Source organism: Onychostoma macrolepis, chromosome 12 (assembly GCF_012432095.1).
Source record: "Onychostoma macrolepis isolate SWU-2019 chromosome 12, ASM1243209v1, whole genome shotgun sequence".
Lineage (NCBI taxonomy): Eukaryota > Metazoa > Chordata > Actinopteri > Cypriniformes > Cyprinidae > Onychostoma > Onychostoma macrolepis.
The window spans coordinates 2,166,123-2,183,459 of NC_081166.1; the positions used below are offsets into that span (position 1 = coordinate 2,166,123).

At 33.0% G+C, this 17,337-nt stretch overlaps 2 protein-coding genes across 2 annotated transcripts; both read right to left on the reverse strand.

The window, feature by feature from the left end:
- Positions 1 to 570: 570 nt before the first annotated feature.
- tvp23b (trans-golgi network vesicle protein 23 homolog B (S. cerevisiae)) lies at positions 571 to 4,205 on the reverse strand. Its single transcript, XM_058793410.1, has 7 exons — positions 4,127 to 4,205; positions 3,780 to 3,850; positions 2,564 to 2,708; positions 2,344 to 2,433; positions 1,318 to 1,455; positions 1,116 to 1,244; positions 571 to 1,016 (listed from the first exon to the last, which is right to left on the reverse strand). The coding sequence occupies exons 1-7, from the start codon at positions 4,133 to 4,135 to the stop codon at positions 990 to 992; spliced, it is 609 nt and encodes a 202-aa protein (XP_058649393.1). The 5' UTR covers positions 4,136 to 4,205; the 3' UTR covers positions 571 to 989.
- A 912-nt stretch (positions 4,206 to 5,117) lies between these two features.
- On the reverse strand, positions 5,118 to 17,287 carry trim16 (tripartite motif containing 16). The gene is made up of 7 exons (XM_058794498.1): positions 17,230 to 17,287; positions 15,233 to 15,897; positions 10,025 to 10,120; positions 9,269 to 9,502; positions 8,155 to 8,326; positions 7,947 to 8,042; positions 5,118 to 6,645 (listed from the first exon to the last, which is right to left on the reverse strand). The coding sequence occupies exons 1-7, from the start codon at positions 17,285 to 17,287 to the stop codon at positions 6,050 to 6,052; spliced, it is 1,917 nt and encodes a 638-aa protein (XP_058650481.1). The 3' UTR covers positions 5,118 to 6,049.
- Between the last annotated feature and the right edge of the window lie 50 nt (positions 17,288 to 17,337).

Consider the following 17,337-nt stretch of genomic DNA (forward strand, 5'->3'; position numbering starts at 1 on the left):
AAATAAAAAAAAAAATAAATAATAATAATAACAATATAAATAAATGTGAATAAATATGACATACAGAACAATCTTACCAAAGTGGGTTGATCATCAAAATGAACCTCCAAAAAATTACTTTTTTTTTTAACTTCCACTTGCTTTTTTTTTGCTTGTTTTTTTGCACCATAAGATTTTGGGATTTAAAGATCACCTTAATTACTTACTTATATATAAAATAATTGGGCAAAACTATATTAACCACAAATTCAATATAGCAATTCAGAGAAAAAAAAAGCATTAGAAGCTCTTTAAGATTGCAAGTAACTTGCAATTTATGTGAGAATAATTATATTAATTTATCATTAAATTAAATGATTTAATTTTATTAATATTTATAGGGGACATTAACATGTCATACGAAAAAATGACAAAAAGAAGAAACTGATTTAAAATTTAAAGTGAAGAGGAATTTCTAATGGTATTAGAAGCCACTTTAGATAAGTATAAAAGGGACTTTGATTTTGACAAGTTTTAATGTTGTGGTGTTTGTGGGTGACTTCACTGGCCAGAGATACAGGGTGGCTCCAGTTGTACTCAAAACTCCATTTATTTCCTAAATTCACTGAACATGAGATACAATCAATCAATCAGTCATCAACCTTCATACAATTAAATACAGAAAGTATACAGTAATTTACAGCAGTATATAAATATGTACATCTGTTTCTGTCCGCAAAACAGAAGCATAATGCATGATGTCATGCAATATTATATAACAAAACACTTTAAGTTAGTTAGATAATAAACAAAAACTATAAAGAAGTTAAAGGTATTTTATATGTCAAACACATTATTTAATAAATTGTGGTTGACAAAAAAAACAACAAAAAAATCAGTCACCATTTCCAAAGCAACCATTGCCCTTTATTTTAATCATTCTTAAAAAATATAACATTAAAAGTTATTTAATGGAATTGGTGAGAATTCTGAAGGTCAGACGCTCCTTCCTAAGACTCCTCTTGTTTTGTGAAAGCCTAAAAGACAATAAAATAGAGTTAAATACAGTACCATCAGACAATGGAAATGAAATTACGATACTATTAAGAAGATGTTCATAAATTACAACAACTCACCTGTTTTAGAAACTGCCGTCCAAAGTAATTTGTGGCCATGTTCTTCAGGTTTGTTCTGGCTCCTACTTTACAGCGCACATATCCGTAGAGATTGGCCCCCTGTAACACCACTCCCAAAATCACCACGGCCTGAGACAGAAGACAGTATCACTCACAGAACAACATCACAACTCCGACTGCTGAAGAACTGCTCAGAACTCACCAGCCATTTGATCTTAAAGGAGACGAGCGTAAAGAAAGCAAAGATGATCCAGATGATGGGGCAGATGATCAGACCCAGCCAGAAGATACGAGACTCTGAGTTTGAGGAACGGGGTGCTGAAGACTGAGTCCCACTGGCCTGCAAGCACATACAGACGGGACGTCAATGTAACACAACAAGTGGAGAAAATATTCACACATTTAACCAGAAATGCAAATTCACATTTACTGTATGTCATATACACGCACTACCATTCAAAAGACTGGTGTTTTTAATACAATTATTCATCAAGGATGCATTCAATTTATTATAAAAGACAGTTTTAAATTTCAAGTAAATGCTGTTCTTTAATAATCAGAAATGCTTCTTGAGCAGCAAATCAGCATATCAGAATGATTTCTGAAGATCATGTGACACTGAAGACTGGAGTAATGATGCTGAAAATACACAGCAATCAATTACATTTTACAATACACTCACCTAGAAAACACTTATTTTAAATTGTAATAATGTTTTACAATATTTCTGTTTTTATTACATTTTTGATTAAATAAATGCAGCCTTTGTGAGCACATAAATGTTTTAATATCAATCATGTTTTTCTGTAAATAACAACGCAGTCCAGTCTACACAAATTTTAAATATATTTTTAATAGTGCTGTCAAATGATTAATCGCGATTAATCACATCCAAAATAAAAGTTTTTGTTTAAATAATAAATGAATGTGTACTGTGTATATTTATTATGTATATAAACACACACACATGCATGTATATATTTAAGAAAAATAAGTAACGTTTATATATTAAATATTAAGTAAATACATGTAAATATTTACAAAATATATGCTGTATGTGTGTGTATTTATATATACATAATAAATAAATATACACAATACACACACACACATATATTATGTAAACAAAAACTTACATTTTACATACAGCGATTAATCATTTGACAGCTGCTCTACTGATGACTGTGTGTGTGTGTGTGTGTGTGTGTGTGTGTGTGTGTAATAGTACCTTTCTAGACTCAAACACCCAATGGCTTTTTCCATCATCATCCACTTGATTCCACCAGCGCAAACCCACCATCAGACGGCCGGTAATATTCTACAAGAAGACAAACAGGACAGGTTCCATGCTGACGTTTAATACGAAGGGTTAGAGGTTTGTTTGAATCTTTAAATCTGAGTAATCGTAATAATTTATGAACACCTGATCAGTTATTCTAAACACAAACCTTCACAGTCCAGAAGTCACATGACAGGAGGAGGATGATGGTGACCAAACAGGCGATGAAGGATCCACCAACTGAACCACACAGAAGGTAGACCAGAATGGCAGTGACCCTGAAGAACAGGTGGAAGAAGGACGCCACCGGATGCCTGCAATCACACACTCGTTTATTTAGCTCATTCATCTAAATGAGGATATACTGCACCTCATTTGGAATAATTACTATAAACGAACCCAAAGCCTTAAACATACTGCATTTTCAGAATGTAAAATAATCGAGTAATAATAAATGTAATTAATAACAAACATTTATTTGAATAATAATAATAGTAATTATTAATAATGATTTATTAATCATATATTAAAATATAATACATGTATTATTTTTTACTAATTAAAAAAGTATAAATAATTGTCACAATATTATAATTACTATAAACTAACCCCAAACCCTAAACATATTACATTTTAATATATAATTTTATTCATAACAATAATGTATTTAAATTATTGCCGTCAAGCGATTAATCACGATTAATCGAATCCATAATAAATGTTTGTTTACATAATATATGTGTGTGTGCTGTGTATTTTTATTATATATATATAAATATATTTTGTATGTGTGTATATATATATAAATACACACACATACAACATATATTTTGAAAATATTCACATGTATATATTTATATTCATATAATTTATATAATATATAAATATATTTAATATATAAACGTAACATATTTTTCTTAAAAATATATACATTCATGAGTGTGTATTTATATATTCATAATAAATATACACAGTACACACATATATTATGTAAACAAAACTTTTATTTTGAATGCGATTAATCGCGATTAATCGTTTGACAGCACTAATTTAAATATTTCATTATTTAAAAATATAGTAATATTATAATAATATGAAGACATTTTATAATACATTTAATAAAATCGTACTAAAAGGCCTACACACTTTTAAAATATTAATGATGCATTTACTTATTTATAATAATGTATTCATTAATTTATATATATATATATATATATATATATATATATATATATGTGTGTGTGTGTGTGTGTGTGTGTATGTATATGTATATGTATATGTATATATACATATATACATACATACAGGTCACAGATGGAAAAAACACGATGTACGATCTAAACAGACCATATAACAAAACTAATTAACGATGCCAGACACACTTGATTTTGTTCTTTCTTGAGGCTGAATCTTCCTCAGCATCAAATAAAGCCACATCGTCATCATCGTTGTCCTGGAAGCGAGACAAGATGACAGCTGTCAGGCTCAGAAACACGATTTATAACGATTAATTAAACATATAATTAAACATACACCGATAAAAACTCAATCTGATGCAGTGAGTTGTTTACTGTCAGAGGACTGAGGACTGAGGCTAAGCTAAACCAGCTTTATTCCTTATCTTAAAAGTCATATTGGAGGAACGCAAGCATGCTGTAACGTTACATATAAAATATGTCTACGATGTTTGAGAAGAATTTATAATGAAAAATAGCTCATTGTTACTCACCAGCTTCATTTCCACTGCTGCTGTTGTTGCTGGTGCTACTGATGTTACACGACACGTCACTTCCGGGTCTGTGAGGACTGACTACATCGCGCCTGAACAGAAAACATTTTTTTTTTTTTTCACTGCACTAACAGAAAAAGAGAAATAAAAACGATAATATAAGGAATATTATTTCTTAAATAGTTAGTAAATAATATTTTTATCACGTGCAATCAAAATTTATTTTATTTAACAATACGTTAACTCTTCTTATTCCATTCCTTGGCTTAAGTTTTTGTATATAGCATAATTGTCTATAGATATAATAGATATGATAGTATTTAATATATAATATAATATTATATATGAAAATAAAAGTGATAAAATAAATACAATTATTATTAATAATAATTATATATTTTTACATATTTATTTCGTTTGCTCTCTCTCTATTTCTAATATTATATATTATGTTATTGTATATTATATTATATAGTAAATGATGTTTATCTGAAAGTGTAACAATGCAAAGAGGTTTTCTGTAAGGGGAAGGTTCAGGGTTAGTGGATGGAAAATATCGTTTGGTCAGTATAAAAGTAGTAGAAGTCAATGGAAAGTCTCTACAATTCACAAAAACAAACGTGTGTGTGTGACTCTGATATTTTTATATTTACATATATTTACATATACATTTTATGTATACAATGGGTCATTGTGATTATTTGTGAAATTAAAACTCTGATGTGGGGGTTATTTGATAAAAATCTCAAGAATTTTAATGTATTGACATTACAAATTAAATTATAAATGTATATGATTGCTACATTAGCCACTATGTGCCATTTTCCTCATGCAGTAATAATTGTCTTTCTTTTTTTTTTTTTACACATGAATTGTAAATTTAGAACTTAGGAAGAATAAATAGCAGTTATGTAATTAGATATGTGTATTATCCTCAGTCAAACATTATCCCTGTCCTGTGCCTCATTAGGCTTTGTGGCATTCTCTCTGTATACTGGTGCAACCGGTTATATCACACTGCAGCGAAACACATGGACAAACACCAGCATTTCACTGTAGCAATGTTTTATTTGCATAGACAGACAATGTTTTATTGTTTTAAGTAACTGTCACCTGTCACATTTGATACTAGGCACAAAATGTAACATATAAAGGAAAACAGCAGCATATAGACAGTGTACAGACTACAGAGTCATTAAAGAGCCATATCTGTCCTGTTAACCCAACCCTAGTGAAATGTACTACTATCCAGCTACGTCAAATGGGTTTGGTCACTTGTGCAACATTATTGTATGGATGAGAAATTTCTGTCTTACATATTTTAACATGAACATATACATAATATATATAAGAATAAAATAAAACATACATTTATTTTTACATTTATGTATACACAAATATAATATAAATAAATTTATATTTATGTATATGTATATACTGTATAATATATATATATATATGTTATATTTAATCTCACTATATATATATATATATATATATATATAAATATATATATAGTTGCATTCATGTGAGAAAAATTTGACTTAAAATATATAAATATATGAATAAAATAAAATATATTTCGTTTTATTCATGTTATATGTATAATACAAACTATTTTATATTTACATATCATCACAATATATAATGTATATATATGTAATTTATATGTATATATATTTCATTGATGTGAGAAAAATTATACTTAAAGATATATTTTGTGATATATGATCAATGCACAAAACATATTTGTAGGTATTTTAGTAGGCATCTTGTATAAATGCACTGTTGCAGTCATAAAACTTTAACATCAGTCAGAGGTTACAGAAGATCTCTTATAGCCCTGTTTACACCATAACACCTGTCTCTGTAAATGGGACCCTATAAGATGGAAATGATGTGGATACGAGGAGCAGAAGCAGTTTATTTGGGAGAGGGAACAGGAGACGTGGTTGTCAGGGAAGATCCTGGTTCTGGTTCTGATCCTGCTCCGGGTTCCAACAGCAGGACACACTCCTTCTTGGGAAGCCAGACGGCCGGGTAAAGCGGCTCCAGAAACTCCGCCTGGTACTTGTGGATGAGCGCCATGCCGTTCTCCACATCGTAGAAAGCCAGCACGCCGCCGGAATAATCCACGTAGACGCCGATCCGCGTGGCTTTGGGGCCGCTGAGTGGCGTCTCCACATCGCTGTGCCACGCGGAGAAGCTGCGTCCGTTCCACTGCACACACCAGGAGAAGTTATTTCCCGTGATGCAGCTGTTGCTCTCGGACCTCTTGCGGTCGATGCTCTTGTAGGTCAGGCCGACGTGAGTGCCTTCTCCTCTCATATCCACCTCGAAATAGTGGCGGCCCAGGTAGAAGCTCTCCACCGTCAGCACCTGCTTGAAGTGCTCGAAGCGCTCGGGGAGCTCTGGATAGCTCTGCTGCCACGGCGTCGTGTTTGTCACCTTCTTTCGTTCTTCTGTCAGACGCAGATACTGGTGGGCCGTATCTGCATCAAAGGTCAGAGGCGTGACGTCTATGGGAGAAAATTGGCAAAAAGTCAAGACTATAGTCTGAGAAGCACTGTCACATCGGGGAAGTTTGACTCTGTTTCTGTAGCAAGCATCACTGCTATTTCAGTATCATAATGTACTATTTTAGGTTTTATGTTTATATTTTCCATTTTCATTTAAAGGCAATATAACTGCACTAAATTTAAGATTGTGGGCTATTCGGCATATATAATGTGACTTGTGGAAAGAAAGCATCCAACATTTCAGTGTTTATTTTGCTACACTTATTATATTTGCATTTGCAGATTTCAATTACAATACATTTTTTAAGTGCTGTATCCTCAAAATGATTTTTCCCCACTTCAGCAGCACTTACATACACCTGATTTTATTATTGCACTATTTCGATTACAATATGTGACCCTGGACCACAAAACCAGTCATAAGTGTCAATTTTTTTCGAAATTGAGATTTATACATCATCTGACAGCTGAATAAATAATCTTTCCACTGATGTATGGTTTGTTAGGATCGGACAATATTTGTCTGAGATACAACTATTTGAAAATCTGGAATCTGAGGGTGCAAAAAAATCTAAATATTGAGAAAATCACCTTTAAAGTTGTCCAAATGAAGTTCTTAGCAATGCATATTACTAATCAAAAATTAAGTTTTGATATATTTACGGTAGGAAATTCACTAAATATCTTCATGGAACATGATCTTTACTTAATAACCTAATGATTTTTGGCATAAAATAAAAATGGATCATTTTGACCCATACAATGTATTGTTGGTTATTGCTACAAATATACCCCAGCGACTTAAAACTGGTTTTGTGCTCCAGGGTCACATATATATTTTAAAAGTTTTTTCCTCCACTTCAGCATACACTAAACTTAGCAGTTTTATTCCTGTCTATGTTCTGTTTGCGTCTGTAGATTTCAATCACAATACAAATCTTTAAACGTTTTTTCTCCACTTCAGCTGCACTTACATACACCAAATGTAAAAGTTTTCTTCCTCGCTATATTTTGAAGGTTTTTACAGAAGAGTTTGTTCATATATAATTCACCCGATTTATAATTTCACATTTTGTTCTTGAAACATGGTGAAAATGTACTGTTGACAGTATTTTCTGATCAATTCTGATTCAATTAACTAGGGAAGTATGGTGATATCTATTAGTTAATATTTTACCCTATTTATCAGTGATTTTTCTTTGGACACTTATTTTATTTCAAGTAACAGAAGTATGTGTCGTGTAACATCTTTTTAATGGTTTTAGTTTTAATTATCGATAATAATCCTGATGAACACTCACATTTAAGAAAGTCGTCCCTGGTCTCCGGGTTCGGAATTGACATGTTCTTTTTTGCAGCAATAATGGCATAAACCGTCGTCTTTATGCCTACATTATCTGTGAATTGAAACAAGATGTTTGGGTAAATTAGCAAACTTCTTCAAAGGTTTGATGTTTCTGAATCGCTCAGATTCATAGCAAGATGTGTCACCTCGTTCTGCATACTGACCGTTTTTGCAGGTGTCTTTAAGTTTGTTGGTGTATGAGGTCAGCAGGTGGTCGCACATCTCTTTTGTGGACCGTGTGATAACGCGACTGAACGACTGCAGTCGATCCATGAGGCCGATATAAACGCCAGGTAAAGACACGTCAGCAGCTTCCTTTTTCCACTGTGAATACTCCTGGAAAACAATACTCACATAATTAATACCAGAAACACAACCAGTGTTATTTTACTATTATTTACATCAGTGTTATAGATTTTTTTTCCCATTAAGATACATGTTTTTTTATTAATATTTTGAACGAGTAGAATTATTTTAATTTAGGTTTTAGTAAAATGTTGTGAGTTTTGATCATTTTTATTATTATTTGTTTTAAAATCGGTCTGTATTGTGTTCATTAATTTTATTTCAGTTTTACTTTTAGTTATGTTAGTATATTTACAGAGAGAGAATTGATTTGTAGATTTATATTCTATTATAGTTTATTTTATTAATATTTTAAATTGGTGTTTATTTTTATAATTTCAGTTTTCATTCTAATTGAATTTTTAGTACTTTGTTATGTGCTTTTATTAGGGTTTTTTTAATGTAACTTTTTTAGGATTAATATTTATTCAGGTTTCATTTGTAATTATTTTAAGTTAGTCATTTAGTGCTTCTAATTAAACTTATTTTAGTTTTTTCATTTATAGTTTTTCAGTTTTGTTTCAATTTGCAAAAGTGTTTTTGGTAACACTTTAGAATAGGGAACACTTATTCACTATTAACTACAACTTTTCCCTCAATAAACTCCTGATTTGCTGCTTATTAACAGTTAGTGCGGTAGTTGTTAAGTTTAGGTATTGGGTAGGATTAGGGATGTAGAATAAGGCATTAATATGTGCTTAATTACTACTAATAAATGGCTAATATGCATGCTAATAAGCAACTAGTTAAGAGACCCTAAAATAAAGTGTTACCGTGTTTTTAATAGTTAACAGTAATATCGCTGTGGCCAATGCATTGCAACTTTTTAACTTTAATGCATTTTAACTTTACACATGACCTTTAACTGACAGGCGTTACAGATACTTTAAGGACACGAAGAACCCATCAGGGAACAGGAAATAACCTCCTTACCTGCAGGAAGTCAATGTCATTTTTGTTCTTGGTGATTTTCTCGACCTGACTCTGGGTTTTCTTGAGTTCGGTGCAGCGTTGCTCCAGATGAACTCGGATTCCTTCGGCCTGCCGCAGCGCCTGTCGCTCCTCCACCTCTAAGATCTCGCTCACTTCTTTCTTCGCCTGCTCCACAGCCGCCATCAGTATGTTAAACTGCTCCTCGATCACTCCACGCACCTCCTTCACAGACGCCTGCGGCCAGACAGACAGACTGAGACACTTCAAAGTCAAAGAGACAACTGGGAAAGCCATTACCAGAGCGAAGCCGCAGGGAAATGCCTTTGAGTGACATCTATCATCTTCTGAATGACAAGTATTTATAGGTCCAAACATTTAGTCATTTCTAGAAATTTCCTTAATATCTCCTCTAAAGGATGTCAGTGACGACCTATCAAATATCATCTTGTATTAAATACTTAAGCCATAATGTACATTAAACCTGACATTTAAAAAACATAAAATATACCCAGAAAGGTTAGTCACTCTGAACTGAATTCAGAGAAGGAATGACCTCAATTACCAGTTTCTAGTTAATATGTGAACTATTAAACACTCTTAAAAGTGTTTACAAGTCTAGCATTATGGTCTCGTATAGCCAAACTACACAGAACACACTGATAACAGAAGTAAAATGGGTTGCGAAGAGTGTTTCATATTGATTCCAGGACAGTAGATGAAGTTCAAGTGTTTAGTTCTTTGAATGTGGTGTTTTACCTCTATATTCACTGTGTTGACCTGTAACTTGTTAATGGCGTTTTCTGCCGCTGTGACCGTCTTCACCATGTCTGTCTGTTTGTCCTGAAGCTCTCTCTGTAAATACACACAATTTTGTGTTGAAATATGACAAAAACAATTAAAAAATAAAAATAAAAAATAAAGTTCCTTGTTATTTTACTAATTTTTTTATCCAAAATGCCCTCCAAAAATAAACCAGTCACTGGCAAAATATTCTGTTATGTAATATTTACAATTTATAGAGCATGTTTAAATGTATACACACACACACACACGTGCATATGGATTATTAATATGTGACCCTGGACCACAAAACCAGTCTTAACTGTCAATTTTTCAAAATTGAGTTTTATACATCATCTGAAAGAAATAAGATTTCCATTGATGTATGGTTTGTTATGATCGGACAATATTTGTCTGAGATACAACTATTTGAAAATCTGGAATCTGAGGGTGCAAAAAAATCGAAATATTGAGAAAATTGCCTTTAAAGTTGTCCAAATGAAGTTCTTAGCAATGCATATTACTAATCAAAAACAACATTTTGATATATTTACAGTAGTAAATTTACAAAATATCTTCATGGAATATGATCTTTACTTAATATACTAATGATTTTTGGCATAAAAGAAAAATCTATAATTTTGACCCATACAGTGTATTTTTGGCTATTGCTACACATATACCCCAGCGACTTAAGACTGGTTTTGTGGTCCAGGGTCACATATACACATTTAGACTTATTTACTACATATATTTACTATGTTTAATGCACAATATTAATATACAGTCACTGGTAAAATACTTTATAATGTAATTAAATATTTATAAAATACAACATTTCATATGAAAATAATGATAGTTATCACTGTAAAAAATGATTTTCATATGGTTTTCAAAGGCAAATTCTGATTATGCATTCTATTATGCATTATAAAAAGTAGATGTAACTAAAACCAGCATCCCTTTGCATAAGTGAGTAATCAGATAGGAATCAGTCTCTTTGTTCAGCTTTTGCTTTGCATTCTACAGACAAGTTCAGACGAAAAGTCCTGACACATGAGACAGCTCATGTTCAGCAGTTGTCACTGTTATTCAGTGCAGGCTTGCTAAAGGCAGCATCGCAAACAATAGAGCTTTGACTCTCACATTAAAGCAAATAAAAGTGAGTTTTCTCTCCACCCTGACCACCCAACAATCCCAGAATAGCTCAGGTGATACCTGACGGTGTTTCACGGCACTGATGTCAATGAGAACCCCTCCCTGCACTGTCTCCAGTTAAAACACGCTCAGATATGCACACATCAGTTTTGTTCACTCATCTTAACAGTTCAGAATATATAAAGCTAATTTGATGCTACTGTCACTCATGCAATAAAGCTGGTTGCCCTAGGCACAAAATTACAACTGAAAAATGAACGAGAAAACTTATCAAGGCATGTTCATGCACCAAAGTTTAATACTGCACACTTAGAGTTTGTTCATGTATATAGAAACTTATTAAAACTCAAAAAACTGTTTTTGCAACAACCTGGCAACCAGCAGTGAGTTTATTCTTCATAAGATGTGGTTCTACATTGCTGTTGCTAGTCATTTATGTAAAGTTTCATTTGAATTTACTTGGAGTATCATCACTGACAATGCACTTTAAAAGAGCTAGACTTATGCATATGCACACTAGTTAATAACGATATGACCTCACTGTAGTGGTTAAACTGGATATGTAAAGGAGATATGCGTGTGTCATAGCTTCTCTGTTAATCAGCGGAGAGGAAGATTCTCTCAAGGTAACTGGACTGAACGGTTAGCACGGTCTAGTAACGCAGTCAGGCAGGATTTGTGTTATGTATGTTGTGCAATCTAATGCTCATGTCAAAACATCCCTAAGAATGCCTCAGATCCACGAAGAGACCCGGACACTCCCTGCTCTGCACGCGAGGACAACACATCAAACTCATTCACTTGGCAGGCAACACCCTAACAAGCACACACATACAGGGTGGATTGGTTCAGTGCATTGCATTTACAGAAAAACAGTTTTCCTAACAGTTCTGATGTCCTGACTAGTTTAACCAGTCTTAATATTTTCTGTCTTCAACCTATTTCTTCTGTAGAACAATAAATAGTGTCATTTTGCAGGATATTAACATCATAAGTTTTTCATTTGAAAGCATACAATGATAAGTAAAAAAAAAAAATGCACATTGCATGGTCCATGCAATGTATTATTATATGCATTATTAAAATGTCATTCGTGGAATTGCATTCTATGTCTTCTGAAGACATATGTCAGCTTTATGCAAAGAATGGACAGAAATTTTAAATTAATAAGCACTGAAAATTCATCAAAAATCAAACAAGAAAACAACTTCAGTCGGTTTCTCACAGAAGACTTGAAATATAATCATATGGCCAAATGTTATAGTTTTATGGTGCTTTCTGTCATAAATTGAGCTTTCTATGATGTCACATTTCAAATAAATGCTGTTCTTTTGAACTTTCTATTCATCTGTGAACCCTGAAAGAATAAAATGTATCACGGTTTCCACAAAAATATTGTGCAGCACAACTGTTTTCAACATTGATAATAATCAGAAATGTTTCTTGGGCAGCAAATCAGCATATTAGAATGATTTCTGAAGATCATGTGACTCTGAAGACTGCAGTAATGATGCTGAAAATTCAGCTTTGGAATACATTACATTTAACAATATATTCACTTAGAAAACACTTATTTTAAATTGCAATAATATTTTACAAATACTACTGTAAATAAATGCAACTTCACTTTCATTGAAAAACAGCATCATGTATTTGCTTTACTGAAGAAAGAAAGTCATACAGGTTTGGAACGGCATGAAGGTGAGTAAATCGTGACAAATGTTCATTTTTGAGTAAATCTTGTTTTTCTAGTTGCTGTGACGTGCACGCTCATGCACAACTGGATAAAACCACCTTTATTTGTTTAGGATGTAAATATGCCAGAGAGTCTGACTGTAAATAACCCAACAGCGTTCATACACGGCCACAGCAAAAACCTTCAAGAGATGACATAAAGTAGTGTTTTAAGCATGTTAAAGACACACTGAACCACCTGTTCAAGCCTTGCGTCATCCTGAAAACATGTCACATGTCACGTAAAGAGTGTTTACTCTCTGGTTCCGGTCACATTGAGAAACCTCTCTTTAGAAAATACCATAAAAGTTTTTCTGCTTACTAATGCTTTTGTTTGCTGGCTGATGTATTGATAAGTGTGGTCATGTCAGTCTTTACTACATGCTTCATAGATGGTTTTTATTGTCAAGGAGATGATTTCAGGCAGATGTCATGAATTGGCGTTCACAATTGGATGTAGAACAAGTTTCAGTGTATTTTCATAAGAAATGCATTAAAAGATCAGACCTGCGTCAATGAGGTTTCTATCAGGAAAGGAGAACTCTTAAGAAATCTGTCAAATCTCACTTGTCACAATTAGTGAGCAATGAGATTCAAAAGAGAGCAAATGAGTCAAACTCACACTAAACTACTGCACACCCTAAATACATAACTAACCAAGCTTAACCAAAGATGATCAATAAATAAATAATCAATAAGGTCTCTGTCAAATTGAAACTGTTTTGTTACATTTTTGTTAAGTTGTTGTCTTTTAAAAAAATTACAACTCTCCTCAACGAGACACATTATTTGAAGAATCATTTATGTCAGGAACACAAAGTATTGAAGTTCGTTGTGTGTTGATAACATCACGAAACCTCAGCCTTGATGACCACTTAGAGTCATTAATCATGACCACACAGTGCCATTGTCAGGCCTTTGTTACAGTATGTGTGACCTGCTCTTTTAGGTCAGAGAGAGAAATAGCATGATGAATGACATGACCTGATCTGCATCAAACACAGAGAGATGCATCCTGATATGGTTTTGTACAATATGATCTAACAATAATCAGAGCATCAAAGAGGAAACATTTTGTTCCTTATTTCACTGAAAAGATTCATTAGATATAAGGAACAGTCTGTATGCTTGAGGCTAAAATCGCCCTTAAAGGTAAAGTCTAAATAAGTAAGTTGAGTGCAAATCCTGTGGCTGAATTCAGACTGTTAATATTTCTGCCATATATTTACATACACTACAGTATCTTATGCATGCTAGTATGTGATTCAGAATGCTATCATAACAATCATATGCTAGTTTGAGCATCTTGAAACAGCAACACTGTCCCAGTGGCATGATCTGTTTGATTAACCAAATGGCAGACGGAAAAGTGTCTGGCAATATTTTTGTTCTAGTGGCTCAAAAATGGCATATTTCACCTTTTTTTCTGGTTCAGAAATATATGATGATCAAAATGGCTGTGCAATGGAGCCTTTTTACCCCAAATACTATAATTTTCACTCTCATTTCACAGCAACAGATCATTGTCACGATCATTTCACAGAAACTGTTGAATTTTAATCACTTTAAATAAAACTGGTCTTTTGTCATACACACTTGAAAAAAAAAAAACAAGTTGAGCCAACTTAAAATTTTAAGACAACCAGCTTCAGCAGATTTTTGAGTTTGCTCAACTTATTTTTGTGGGAGATTCTCAAATTTTTGTTGTATAAACTTAAAACAGACAAGTTGAGAAAACTCAAAAATCTGCTGAAGCTGGTTGCCTTAAAATTTTAAGTTTTTTTACAGTGCACTACTGTTCAAACGTTTGGGGTCAATAACATTTTAATAATACTTTCATTAGCGAGGATGCATTAAATTGATCAAAAGTGACAGTAAAGACATTTAGGCTAGGCTATATATTACAAAAGATTTCTAATTTAAAGTAAACGCTGTTCTTTTAAACTTCTAATCATCATAGAATCCTGAAAATAAATATATCAATACGCAGGAATGTTTTCAACATTGAAAAAGAAAAGAAAAGGTTTCTCGAACAGCAAATCAGCATATTAAAATGATTTCTGAAAGATCATGTGACACTGAAGACAGGAGAGTAGTGATGCTGAAATTTCAGATTTGCATCACAGAAATAAATTACATTACAATAGAAAATAAGTTATAATAATATTTCCCAATTTGACTGTATTTTTGATTAATTAAATGCAGCTTTGGTGAGCATAAGAAACAAAAAAATAAATATTATGCACCATTTCAAGATATTAAGTTACAAAGCAAGCAAGTAAACAGACGTACCTCAATCTTCCTGCGCGCCTCGGCGATGGGCACGGCGTTGTGTCCGCGGTGCTCCTCCGTCACGCACTCCTGACAGACGCAGCGCGCGTCGGCGCAGCAGAAGAGCTCCAGCGCGCAGCGGTGCGTCTCACAGGTGCGTCTCTCGATGTCCCGCAGCGGCTCCACCAGCCTGTGGCTCTGGAACTTGACGTTCTCCAGGTGTGGCCTCAGGTGAGCCTCGCAATACGAGACCAGGCAGGTCAAGCACGACTTCTTGGCGCGGCACGGCCGGTCGATGCAGGAGTCGCAGGTGACATCGTTTGGCCCCAGCGCCTTCTCTTCATCCTGAGGCTTCTGAGGGTCCTCGGATTCCTCGAGGTCCTCCTGAATCTTGCTTTCCTCAATGGTCTTGCTGTCTTTCTCTCCTGCGGTCTGGTTTTCTGTCTCTGGAGATCTATTGGTCTTCTCCTTTGCGGATTTCATATTGCTCTCCTCTGGGTTCTCCTGGAGTTTTTCTGAACTCAAGCTTCTTGCTGGGGATCTACTGTCAGCACCACGTCGCCCATGATTTCTCTCCTTCTGTCTTGAGCTTTGACTTCGGTTTAAAGTTGAAGCCAAGCCCAAACTTATGAGAAGTGAGTTGAATCTAAGCCACGCCCCCTGAAACTCAACTATTTCCTCATATTCTTCTCATACTGATACAATCAGAGACGGTGGGCGGAGCTACACTAATGTGGGCGGGGTTCGTATGCAGATCAGGAAGGCATGCGGTTGCTGTTCTTAGGATGTGATTTGGTGATTTTTGGTTACTGACGTTACAGGCTGATGGATTTTTCTATGGCTTGCTGGTTATAGTTCATTACTCATCCACAAACCTGTTTACAATGTACAAATGAATCAGATCTAGAAATTTCTAACTGTTGTTGCTGTTTTTTTTTTTTTTCAGGGTGAGAGTTGTTTTTTTAAGATGCTGTTTTAAAAGCAGTAGCTGTATACAATGAAAATCTTGGCCTCTACCATAGCTATCAAACTCATTATGCTTCTATATATTCTAAATAGGTGTTCATTTTGTAATTAAATACCCTGGCGATTGTTCTTGTAATAAGTATACTGTAAGTTTCTTAAAATGAGTCGCATGTAAAGTTTCTTCAGATTTACAGGAGATTAAGTTTTTTGGAAGCAGGTCATGTATCTGATATAAAGGTCAGTGCTGCCACCTGCTGGACAAAGAAAACTTTTTACTCACCCTCATGTTGTTCCAATGCCTTAATTTATTTTTTTGTGAATTATTTGTAAATTATGCTACATTTAAATTTAAATATTACATTCAATTATTACATTATCTATTAGTATATCCTTTTAATTAATTTATACTTTTTTGTAAATTTTATTACTTTGTATTACCTTTTATGCTGACTTGAAAAATATTTACATGTATATAATTTATATATTTATATTCTTATATTTTGTTATATATAAATATATTTAATATATAAACATAACATATTTTTCTTACATATATACATGTATGTGTGTGTGTTTATATATACATAATAAATATACACATTATACACACATATATTATGTAAACAAAAACTTTTATCACGATTAATCATTTGACAGCACTAATTACATTGAATTAGTTATTAAATATATATTTATTTAGCATATTATCTGTAGCTATTTGTTTTTCTTTTATTTAGTCTCGTTTGACTAATGATACTCTTTGGTATGGTATTTTTACTGCATTTGTTAATGCTGTGTATTAATTTAATCAAATTAAAATATTTAATTAAAATATTAATGTTTTAAATAATTAGTTTTTAAAATTTCTATACACACACATTCATTTATTTATATTAAAAGTACATATTAATATTGTTTAATTATTAAATAAAATAATTGAAATGCATAAACATGTACAGTAATAATATAATATTAAAATAATTAAATAATGTAACCAATAATTAAAACATTTAACTGAAATATTATTTTATTACAATACTATTTTTACTCACCTTCATGTTGTTCCAATCCCGTCTGACTTTCTGTCTTCCATGGATCACAGGAAAACATGCTGCCATTTACATACAATGCAAGTTAAAATTGGAAAGAGGATAAAACAC

Bases quoted from the DNA above. Each gene is read 5' to 3' on its own strand.
- tvp23b (XM_058793410.1), bottom strand. The intron at 2,709-3,779 runs GTGTGTCTGGCA...GTGTGATTGCAG, and splicing joins TCAAGAAAGAACAAAATCAA to GCATCCGGTGGCGTCCTTCT. The intron at 1,456-2,343 runs GTACTATTACAC...ATGTGCTTGCAG, and splicing joins GGGTGTTTGAGTCTAGAAAG to GCCAGTGGGACTCAGTCTTC.
- trim16 (XM_058794498.1), bottom strand. From the start codon at position 17,287: ATGTTTTCCTGTGATCCATGGAAGACAGAAAGTCAGACGGGATTGGAA. The intron at 9,503-10,024 runs GTAAAACACCAC...GTCTGGCCGCAG, and splicing joins TCAACACAGTGAATATAGAG to GCGTCTGTGAAGGAGGTGCG. The intron at 6,646-7,946 runs GTGAGTGTTCAT...TTTCTCCCATAG, and splicing joins CAGGGACGACTTTCTTAAAT to ACGTCACGCCTCTGACCTTT.